Source organism: Clarias gariepinus, chromosome 22, assembly GCF_024256425.1.
Source record: "Clarias gariepinus isolate MV-2021 ecotype Netherlands chromosome 22, CGAR_prim_01v2, whole genome shotgun sequence".
NCBI lineage: Eukaryota > Metazoa > Chordata > Actinopteri > Siluriformes > Clariidae > Clarias > Clarias gariepinus.
In genome coordinates, this window is record NC_071121.1 from 25,461,772 (window position 1) to 25,473,598 (window position 11,827).

At 39.4% G+C, this 11,827-nt stretch overlaps 1 protein-coding gene across 8 annotated transcripts in view; it reads left to right on the forward strand.

The window, feature by feature from the left end:
• LOC128510467 (utrophin-like) overlaps window positions 1–6,086 on the forward strand; it is a 210,171-nt gene extending 204,085 nt beyond the window's left edge. For all 8 annotated transcript variants that reach the window (XM_053482764.1, XM_053482771.1, XM_053482770.1 and 5 more), the window contains 2 exons: window positions 485–510; window positions 4,544–6,086. In XM_053482764.1, the coding sequence (XP_053338739.1) occupies window positions 485–510; window positions 4,544–4,552 (35 nt within the window). In that variant the 3' untranslated portion in view covers window positions 4,553–6,086. The remainder of the gene's footprint in view (window positions 1–484; window positions 511–4,543) is intronic.
• The last annotated feature ends 5,741 nt before the right edge of the window (window positions 6,087–11,827 follow it).

An 11,827-nucleotide genomic window follows, 5' to 3' on the forward strand; every position in this document is an offset into this window, starting at 1 on the left:
CCACCATCCTCACCAATAATACCATCACCACCAAAAGTGTACTTAAATAACTAAAAACCAGCACAGAAATGCGTCTAAATATTCAAGTGCCAGTAATGATCCTGAAGCTTGTGAGCTGCCAAGTCTTTTAATAGCTGCCAGAATGCTCTTGTGAAGTTGGCCGTAGAGAGAGCAGTGCATCCTAAGTTCCCGTTATTGTCCACTTTGCTCTTGAGCGCTCAGTTTCCATTAGACTGACAGGAAATGGCTAATTTCTGAGCGTTTAGAAGTGTTGGTGAGCGCACGATCAGTCAGTCCTGCAGCTCTCAACTCCCTCTGGAGTTCATTAACATCAGATCCGTTATAGAGCTCTGTTTCCCTGTGAGGCGGTAGACGGACATCCTGGTTAAATGAGAAGTCGCGCCTGTCTGACTGCGTTTTATAAATACCGAATCGCCAGTGGAGTGACCTAATTCTGTCTTTTTCTCCTTTCCCTTTTTTACAGCACCGAGCCTGTCCTCAAGATCGCAGGTAAGACCTGAGTAAAGTCTCACACGGACTGTAGATTAAAAACTGTTCTCGCTGTAACGGGTCAGCTGTTGTTTTGACCACGTTTTCAGTTTGTATCAGTAAGGTACATCTGAAAGCATAAAACAAGCCGCATTTCATACAACCATGGCTAACGATCTGAAAATGGAATGGAGGAAAAGAATTAATATATAAAGCGAAAAAAGAAGTAGAAGAATTGGTGAAAACTAGAAGTATTGCACTTTTATCCCCCTGAATTAGTTTTTTTTGCCCTGTAGCCATGAAGCGAATGTAGATAATGAGTCTGTCTCGCACAATATTTATTGCGTCTTCTCTTTGTCTGTCTTCCTGTCTCCTGTTTCACTCTTTCTCTCTTTATCTTCACATCTGTCTCATTCTCTCTTTTTAACTTTTTTCACTCTTCACATAATCCCTAATTATGGCGTATTATGTTTTTTTTCTCTCCTCTCTCTCTCTCTCTCTCTCTCTCTCTCACCGCCTCCACTTTCTATCTCTTGGTCGCTTTATAAAATATATTATTTTTGGATTTAAATTAGCTATTTAGATAACTATTTACAAACTAAGAAAAAGAAACAATTAAACAAAGTTATTCATTTTTATGTTTCCTTACAGCAATAATATTGTTTATCTCATAATAACCCACATGCAGGCCTCTTCCAAACGGTTGAGATGTACCTTTATGGTAAATGTAAGAATATACAGTGCAAGTCAAAAGTTTGCACACGAGTTCGGATTTATTTTCTACATTCTAAAACAATACTGTTTGTTTGTTTTTTTTTCAAAATTATGAAATAACAATGTAATTGTATATATACCGACAACAATAAGAATCAGTTGTTATTGTAAGACGTGACGGTCCGCTGTTTTGAAACAGGATTGTTAAGTGCATTTGCAAATCAGCCATATCGCCCTCAACTTGAGTGTATAAGGAATGTATATGAGCATCACTATCACTGCACATCTCTTGCCTTCTCAACTAAGTTTAGGGTAAGCAGGAAACGATTAGGGTTTTTTTATGCACTTTGCTGATGTCTTTAGCACATCTGGAGACGATTAACGGTGATGATCAATAAGCTTTCGCACACAGGCTGCCTGGACGTGAAATGGATTTTTAACCCCGCTTCACGGAGCGCTCCGAAACCTCCTCCAGTGCATTAGACATCAATTAGAGGCCCATTTCATACACTTTTCCCTCAATAACACCCCTAAACACACGCACACACACACACACACACACACACACGCACACACCGGCCCCCACATTTGGCTGCATTAGATCTGTCCATCGTGGCCTTGGAGATGCTGTGTGTGTGTGTGTGAGGTTGAATCATTCTTCCTGCAAGCCATAAATGTAGTAGGAGGCAAATGAAGGCCAGCCATAAAACACTTCCTTTCTCTCTCTCTCTCTCTCTCTCTCTCTCTCTCTTACATACACCATTCTTTCTCTCGCTTTTTGTTCCTTCATTTCTAATGTGTATTATCTCAGCATTATGACTTTTCCCTTTCCTAATACTGACTTACTGCATTCTCTCTCCATCTCTCTCTCTCTCTCTCTCTCCATCTCTCTCTCTCTCTCTCTCTCTCTCTCTCTCTCTCTCTCTCTGTGGCACACACACGCACTTTCTCTCTTTTTCTTTCTGTATCTCTGTCTCTCCTTCTCTATACACACTGCTACTGTACATGCACTTCTTCTCATTCTTTTTTTTATTTCTTTTTTCTTTCACTGTTTTTTTGTCTTACATTCTGTTTCACACTCACCGTTTGTCTCTTTCATTCATCTCGCTTTCTCCCTCCATAACTGTCTCTCTGTCTCCTTGACACACACTTTTTTTCATTTATTCATTCTTCTTGTCTCACTTGTTCTCTTTTGTTCTCCACATTTCTCATTCTCTCTCTCTCTCTCTCTCCCACATTATGCCGATTTATTTTTGTCACCTCTCTCTCACTCACACTCGCTGTCTATCTTTCTTTTTCATTCTCGTATTTTCTCTCCCTCTCTGTCTCACTCACTCTCTCGTTGTCTTTGTCTTTCGGTGACACACATACTACAGCTGTATCTCATTCCTTTTTTCTGTATCTTGTCTGTCTCAACCTTTCTTTCTATCAAAAACAAACACGCGCACACTATTTTTCTCACTTTTTCTTTTTTTTTTACTTTTTCTTTTTACACATTGTTTTTCTTTTTTCATTTTCTTTCTCTCACTGTCTCATTCTGTCTCATCCCATCTCATTTTTTGTTTTTCTTTCTCTCTCATTGTGTCTTTGTGTCTTCTGTCTGTTTTCTCTGTCTTACATGGTCTCACTTTCTTTGTAGCACTTGCTGTCTATTTCTCATTATCTTAGTCTTTTTCTTTTTTTATCGTCTTGTCTTGTCTGTCTCTCAGTCTGTCTCTCTCTCTCACAGACACGCCTTCACACTGTTTCTCTCTAACGGTTAGCGGTGTGATGATGGAGCGCTCTCAGTCCCGCAGTCTCTCACCACTGAGCAGATATTTAATTAAACCTGTCTGCTCGAGTCAGTGTGATCCCGCACAACCGCCCGGAACCTGCGATAAAGTGCCTGAATAGGCTTCTGTGCTTTTTTTTTTTTTTTCCATTCCCTTTTTTTTCTTTCACTCGTTCCCTGTTTTATCTTCTCCCCATTAAACAATCATTCTTTTTAAACCGCTTTCATCACGGCGAGTGTTTAAGAAGAAAACAAAGACGTACACCGCCGGTTAAAGCGCCGCTCTCCTCATAACTCTGTGCATTCACCTGCTACTGCAGCTCACGGTGCGAAAACGTGTGTGTGTGTGTGTGTGTGTGTGAGAGAGAGGAGGAAGGGAGGAAGCAGACTACTCCTTTATCACCTGCACTGCGTTGTGTTTTAAGGACAAATGAGTTTTTTTGTTCGTTGCTGGTGGAAAATATGAGAGATTAGGAGAAAAAGAAAAGAGACCAAGACAATCTTCTAAATAATAATAATAATAATAAATAAATAAATACATAAACAACAAACTCCAAAAAAAATAAACACTACTTTTTATCTATATCTTTTAAAGGAAGATGGGAGAGTTAGGGTTGTACATTATTGTGCATAAGTCTTGACACCCCCCATTCTTTCTTGTATTTTTAATCTAGTCTTGAGCAACAGTTCTCCAGGCTTCCTGAAGGACTCTCGTTATTGTCTCTCGTTATTTTCACTCCAGTCCCTGTACCACATAGAGGAATGCATTTTGTTTGTTAAGCCACACAGTGACCTACGAATCCTAACTTAAGGCGTAAACCAGTGAGAAACAGGTGCAGATGATCAGGCCGGTGGTTATTACACTGCTGAATGCTGAGTGGTTGGAACATACGAGAGGGGAAATGAGGTCGCTGCTGAGGCTGTTACAGAAGCAACCAGTTTTTATCTCGATCTTTTATCTTGATTTTTGACCAAATATCAAAATCTTTGATCTTCCTCAGACCTTTGATCTAATAAATCTTTAATCTTTAGGCATGTTGCAGCCTGTCGCAGTAAAACATCTGTCCTTGTTTCCTGAATGTTTATTTTTATCATTTGAAAGATGAAGAAATAAGTGGGGGGTCCAAGACTTTCTCACAGTGCTGTAGTTAACGCGGATGTTATTCCCTGTTTGTCCACATTGGAGTAAAATAATCGTAGTTTTAGCTTTAAGAACTTAATAGCTGAATGTCGCTGCATTATAGCTGTTCTATCAAACACCTCTGTGCTGCTCATAGTTAATAATAAATGAATAAAAGAGAGCCCTGGTGTATTATGATATCAGTCCGTGTAACGTGTAACATGCTGCATGAACATCTGTTGGAAATGTAGCTTCTGCCCTGACGCCCATACAGTAGGAGCAGCTCTGACCTGAGATTGTGGGAAGTTTCGAAGCAGGACGTCTCATATGTTTGTTTTTTTAAACAGGAAATTTTTTTTTTTTTTTTTTTTTTTAAGTTATGTCATTTTGTATTTAGGTCATGTTTTCTAAATTATAATTTCTGTTATGATGTATGTGTGTGTGTTTAGGTGATGTGAAAGCTGCCAACGATGAAGTAAATAAACAAAAACACATCGACGACGCGGCGCGTGATGTGGTGAAGCCCCGCCCTCACACTGACGTCCCTCACGTCGATCCTGCTCCAGTTCCACCGCCGAGTTCCCGCCCACTCACCACGCCCATCACTCCGTCTGTCTGTACTATGCAACTGTAAAATTCCGTCACCTTGTAGATCGACCATGATTTGAGTTGTTTTTATTATTATTATTATTATTATTATTATTATTATTCTTGGGATGTAACTGTATAAATAACCTGATCAGGTTATTACCGTGTTAACGGTGGGTTTGCGGATTGTGTAACTATCTTAAGCTTGTGTTTCTATTCTGGCGTGCGCTCCCCGAGACCCTCGGTTCATCTTGGTTTCCGTTTCCAACAGCCGGATAAAATCACTCGTGCCCCTTGTTTCCCGCCGGCTCACGAATCAATCCAGCTGCACGTTTCTCCCAGAATGCACCTCTCTGCCGTGTTTCTCGTGTTTACAGCGTCATCCATGTTTGGTCAGCTGTTTTTTTTTGTTTGTTTGTTTTTTTGGAAAACAAATCAAGGTGATTTCCCAACCGACATCATCATGCGACAAAGCTTTCCGTTCCCGTGTCACAGTTTTGTTTGTTTTTTGCAAATTTTTAACTATTAAAGCGTGACACTTTTTTAATCCGCTTATCGTCGTGGAAACGAGTCCCCGTACGTACCCATCCCCCGTGTAAATACTGTACATGTTCAGGAATGCGGAGATGTTTTTTCGCCCTGTGTGCCTATACAGCATCCATTCCAAGGAGAGGATTCATGTGACGGAAATGAAGACAGATCTAAAATTCAGATTCGAGGATTTTTTTTTCTTTTTTCTTTTTCGCTCTCTTATTGTTTTGAGTCGAATAGTTTTCTAAAGTCAAATTAAATTGAGAAGAAAGCCATGATTGCCTTGCTACCTCAGACTCAACAGCATTCGTTTGCGAGATTCATGCTTTTTTTCTTTTTCTTTCTGTTTTGTTTTGTTTTTTGCAAAACCACAGACAAATCTAAAACCACAAATTGTAAACATTTTAAATTGTAGATGTTAAAGTTTAGTTAGATCAGGGATGTGATTAGGATTAAGAAAAAGGCAAAACATAAAAGGAAAGTTCCATGAATTAAAAAAAAAAAAATCCTGTGATTAGTTTGTGAATTTTTTTTTCATAGTTTTTTTTTTTTTTTTTTTTTTTTACTCCGTGATGTATTTCGTGCTTTTCCCCAGCGAAGCATTACTACTATAACCAGTGTGATGTGTCCCTGACTGCGGGGTTCCGATGCATTAGATTTCCCAGAGTGCTGACCTGAGATCGGTTTCGTCTCCTTCGTCGCAGGAGGACAGATCTCAGGTCATCGCCTCGTACGTCCATGTCTTGACGTCGATTTTTTCCGTGCTGTCTCACGTCCACTGAGCTGTGTTGTTCTAATCTGAGGTAGATCGTGTAGGCTGACCACACTACATGTAATATGGTTTTATTCAGAATAAAATTTTTATAACAAGCATTCCGTTGTTGTGTCGTGTGTGTGTGTGTGTGTGTGTGTGTGTGTTTCGTTCGAGTCTCATGAATAAAAGATGTAATCGTTTGTCAAATGCAATCCTGTCTTTATGCTTATTAGTATTCTCAACGGGGGGAAAAAAAGCAAAGCGTTAAGTCAGATCTGGTTCTGCGCTCGTCATTAACGAGCCGTGTTTACTCGTGTCAGTGTTGGAATGAAAACAGATGTAACAGGCTTTATCTACAGCACAATTACAGATCAGCTCGTTATGACAAGCTGGGGTCTGATCCGTTCTGCCTGTTGCGTATTGTTTATGGAAAATTTTAGAGAAAAACAGGTAAATTATTTAGAAAACTAATTAGAAGAATATTTTTGTGGATAATAATAATAAAGAAAAAAACATACTGGTGTAGTGGTCAGCGCCTTCAGGGCAGCGGGTTCGATTCCTTCCTCAGTCTGTGTGCATGGGGTTTGCATGTTCTCCTCGTGCTTGGGGGAGGGGGGGTTCCTCCAGGTACTCTGGTTTTCTCCACAGTTCAAAGACAGACAGATTGAGCTAATTGACGTTCCCAAATTGCCAGTAGTGTGTAAGTGTGTGCATATGTGCCCTGTGTCTTCTGGGTTTAGACTCGAGTCATCTTGCGACCCTGTGCAGGATCGTGCAGTGGAGAATAAATTAATTAATTCATATATTTATATAGCACTTTACAGCAACTTAAGTTGAACCAAAGTGCTTCACAGCACTAAAAATGACAATAAAGTGACAATAAAAAAATTAAATAAAACATAATTGTAAATTTAAAAAAAATTAAAATATAATAATAGTGATAATAATATTATATTTTTCATTTATTTACCTTAGAATTTTCATTTATTTATTTATAATTGTTTTATTTTTTATTTTTTTATTTCTATTTTTATATCATAATAATGCTAATAAAAAAAACTAATCGATAAAATTCTAATAAACCTAAAATTATAAAATATTAGAAGCCATTCTAAATGAGTCTTTAGTTTTGGAGGTCCGTAATGTTGCGCAACTCAGGTGGAACGGTGTTCCAGAGTTTAGGACCAGCCACTGCAGAGGAGCGATCACCCCATCGTTTGCACCTTGACCGAGGGACCACTAGCAGGTTTTGGTTAGCAGAACGTAAGCTCTATTTTGTTGATAAAACCTTATTGTTTTACACAAGTAGGAAGGTGCCAGACTATTAATCGCATTAAAAACAAACTTTAAAAGTTTAAACTGTACTGAAAGCCAGTGAAGGGAATACAGGACTGGTGCGATTTGATCATTTTTACCATAATTGGTCAGCATACGAGCCGCAGCAAGTTGCAGACGATGTTGAGTGATTCCAACATAAAGTGCGTTGCAGTAGTCGAGCCGCGAACTAATAAAAGCATGAATGGCTTTCATCAGGTCGCTCCGATTTAAAAAGGGTTTGACCTTTGCAAGGAGGCGAAGATGTGAAAAGCCTGCCCTGACAAGAGTCAATGTGTGTCTGAAAGTTTAAACTGCTGTCTAGAGTCACCCCAAAATTTTTGACTGCTGGGCTTAAATGAGGAACCAGAGAATCGAGACCAGCAGTGATGAAACTAGAAAAATCTGGGGTCCCGAACATACAGTAATACATTCTGTTTTACTCTCATTCACACAGAGAGATTCATTTAAGAGTTCTAAGGGGGGAAAAAAAACATTTTATTTTCACTTATACTACAGTGAATTTAACAATGTTATGATATAGCCGATAAAAAAAAGTTATCTCTCTCCTATATTATATTATATTATATTATATTATATTATATTATATTATATTATATTATATTATATTATATTTATTATATTATATTATATTATTAGAAGGTTGGGGGTTTGAGTCCCAGCACCGCCAGACTTCCACTGTTGAGCCCTTGAGCGAGGCTCTTAACCCTACAGAGGTGACTTTGTCTTTGTGAGCCTCCTAACTGGAATATGCGAAATAATTTCACTGTGCTATGAGGTACATCTGACAAATAATAAAATTTTATTCGTATATACCGTATAAGTGGAAAAACTTTAAATTGTCCAGGAGAAAAATCTGTCCTGAAGACATCGCCTTTCCTATTACAAAGCATTTCCATAGTCTCCTTCCATAAATGTTAACTGTGAACGTTAGACTGTTACTGATCAGAGGGTCATGGGTTCAAACCCCACCACCACCAAACTGTCACTTTTGCCCTTTAGCAAAGTCTTTAACCTTCAACCGTTCAGATGATGAGACGCTGTAATGCTCTAAAATGTAAATGTAAATAATGTCTCCTTATAAAAAACTTTAACACATGAATAACCAGAGATCACGGTATGGGGAGCATCCACTATCCAAGTCTTGTGTGAATGTGATGTTAGTACAGTAAAGAAACAAAATATACTGTAACAGTGTATATTTAAATGAATACGTTAATGTAAACCTGATTTATTCTACGTCTGTCAGATCTGCTGTTACAGGAAACTAATCAACACCTTCTGACCAACTGTCGTGCTGAAAATTGTTTTACGAACGGTTCCTAGATTTATTGTAAAGATAAGCGTACGCTGTCACCATACTTTAGATTCAAACTTTGTTCAACGACGTGTTAGCGATTAATTAAACAATCAGCTTGTTAATAAACTGGTCCGTCCCTTTAAGGTTTAATTGTTTATTTCGACTTTATAAAGCTGCCGCGCTTATTGCGCTTTTGATTTCAGACGTTCTGTAGAATCCGGCCCGGATTTGACACTTTTGCTTGTCCGAGCTCCTGTGTACTGCAGCGGCGCCACAACCGACACGAAGGCAGACTTGTCCTTTAATTATGCATGCGCATGATCTTGTTTTAAACTCGGAGGATCTGGGTTAAACATGAAATCTCAAATGGGAACGCAGTTCATTCTTTAACTTGTTCTCTTTGTCCACACCAAGCAGCATCTTGCAAAAAAAATAAATAAATCAAAAACACAAGTGAAAAGAGAACAAAAAAAATCTCTCATAACTCCTGTTATTGATCCTGAGAACCCCTCTTAAAATGTTTTATGATTATGTAGTCGAACTCCACCTCATGTTTTTTTACGTTGTTGTTTTTAAGCTGTAGTCATTACCACATTGTTAACTTTGAAGGAGAACCAGAAGATCACCTGTGCTGATGCCTCCTGGTCCCTCTTGATGTTCCATCTCCGTCTAAGTGGTGACAAATCATGACCATAACTCCTAAAGACACGCTAGCGCGCTAGTCGTACGCCATACGTTTGGTCATGCTCCAGCTCTTGTTGCTCATGGGCGTGCCCTGGTCTGATAAGAAATAGTAATAGCCTGCAGAATATTCTCGTTATTTTGTTCCAAGCCATCTGGTCTTGACGAGCCACCATGTCTGTTTTGGAAACACTCACTCACCGCGCATCACACTGTTCTCATTCCATGATCTCCATCACTCTCTGTACTTGGTGGGCAACTTTCTACCTTCGGATCAAGTGAGAATGGTGGCTCGGTGGACGGTGTCGTCGTCACGCACCTCTCGGAGTTTGCATGTTCTCCCCGTTCTTTGTGGGTTTTTACTGGTTACTCCAGGTTCCCCCGATGGTCCGAAGACGTTGTGTTTGGGTTTCTAAATGGTTCAAAGTGTACTATTGAGTCTGCTTATGCTCAGAGAAGGGTTCCCACCTAATGCAGGGTGTCCTCTGCCTTGTGTCGCCTCAAATCCCAAAGGTATAAGTTTCAGGAAAAACCAAGATGGGAAAAAAAATTTAGTCCGTTATATTTAATTTCTACAGACTAGAACCATACTAGAATAAAACTATGAAACAACAGGTCAGTATGTAAATAAGTAACTTATGTAATTTGTTGTGTAAAGTTATGTAATTAAGTAACATCAACTACAACGAGTCAAAACCCAACTCATCAAGCACCATGATGAAATCATGAAGACCTTCCCAGGAAAGCAAGACCAAGACTTAGATTAGAGCCATTTTGAAGGATTTACAAGAGGATAAATCTCAATATCAACCGTTCAAAGGAGATTATTATGTATGTTGGACGTCCAGCATTGTTTTACTGTGTAAATCTTTAAAAAAAAATCTTTAAAAGCTAACAAGAAAGTACTAATCAGTGGAAGGTTTGATGCTTCTGTACGATCCGCAGAAGCAGGTGCTGCTGGTCAACAGGCAACACAGGCAACTGCTTAGGGATGACAAACTTGCTTGTTATTTATAAGAAAATGGTGATGACCGACAAAACAGACTTCAGAATCGCCGCTGATGATTCGCGTTAGCTTATTGGAAAAGCAAACTAACTCCATGTGCATGCAACCGCAGAAGTTCTGCTACTTCCTTTCGATCCCTTTCTTCGTAAATACACAGTTAAAGATTTGCATTTGCATTTAGGCATTTGGCAGACACTCTTATCCAGAGCGACTTACATTTTTATCTTATTACACATCTGAGCAGTTGAGGGTTAAGGGTCTTGCTCAAGGGCCCAACAGTGGCAACTTGGTGGTTGTGGGGTTTGAACCTGGGATCTTCCGAACCGTAGTCCAGTGCCTTAACCACTGAGCTACTCCTGGCCCAGACAGGAGCACATGGCTATAGGTTTTTTGCGTTAACTAAAAATGAGCCATGTGATCCGTTGGTGGAATCAATGAAGCCAATTGAATAAATTTGTTGTTTTTTTTACAGTGTTCACAATGTACATGGAAACTGATCCATGTCTCATCATTCGAATGCAAGTTGAACCTGAACCCCTGTCCTGGAGAGAACGCCCTCCGTTTGTCGTTACCATTCAGCAGCTTTTTTTATTCGCTTCCTCCGAGCACATCAGCATGTGAATCTGAACCACAGAAGTCTTATAAACCTTTGGACCAGGTTTCTGGAACCTTCAATGGAAACTGGAGTACACTCTCTTTCCTTTCCCCGAACCCTCATCTCTTCTTCTTTGATGTTCTGCAAGAGCTTCTAGAGAAATGGGACATGAAATAAACATGGGGCTGTACGGTTTCACTCAAAGCAGAGACGAGAGGGGAAAACACACTCGGCCCGTCCTGGCCATGAGGCCTCAGGTCACATGACACGCACCATACAGTATAACATGGTGATAGTAAAGCTATACAAATAAATAAATAAATAAATAAATAAATGAAGCAGAGGGGTTCCATGGAGTCTGCTTTTTAACACTGTCACACACACACACACATATCACACGTCTCTGAGTAATCAGATTCCGATAGATTTTTGTCTTTTGTGTTGAATAAAACAAATCTGACTCTTCTGCGGCTTTATCGATCAAAAATTTTTTCCTTATTTAAATTCAGTTAAGAGAATACTCTAGTTGAGGGATGTGTGTGTGTGTGTGAGTGTGTGAATCTAATCATTAAATATGCAGTTCACAGCGCAGCGCTCTGTTCTCCTCTCTTCCCTTAAGAAATTCGAGTTTTACCTCAAATCCTCAAAAGGACAAATCACAGCGTTATCTCATCTAGCTCGTACGAGGGGTGTTCAAATCAAACCGGGACTTGTGGGATTGTGCCGAACACACTTCTGAGAGTAGAAACTCCCTTTATTTCTCTATATAATATAATATAATCCCCTGCTACACTCATGCACGGTCCCAGTGTTTCACTAGAGCTTGGACAACAATCAAGGTAAAAAAAAAAAATTCTCTCATGATTGGACTGCCTGCTTTACGTCTGAAACACTGGCCTCCCAGGAACTCCTTTAATCTCTCTAACATATGGAAGGACTGTAT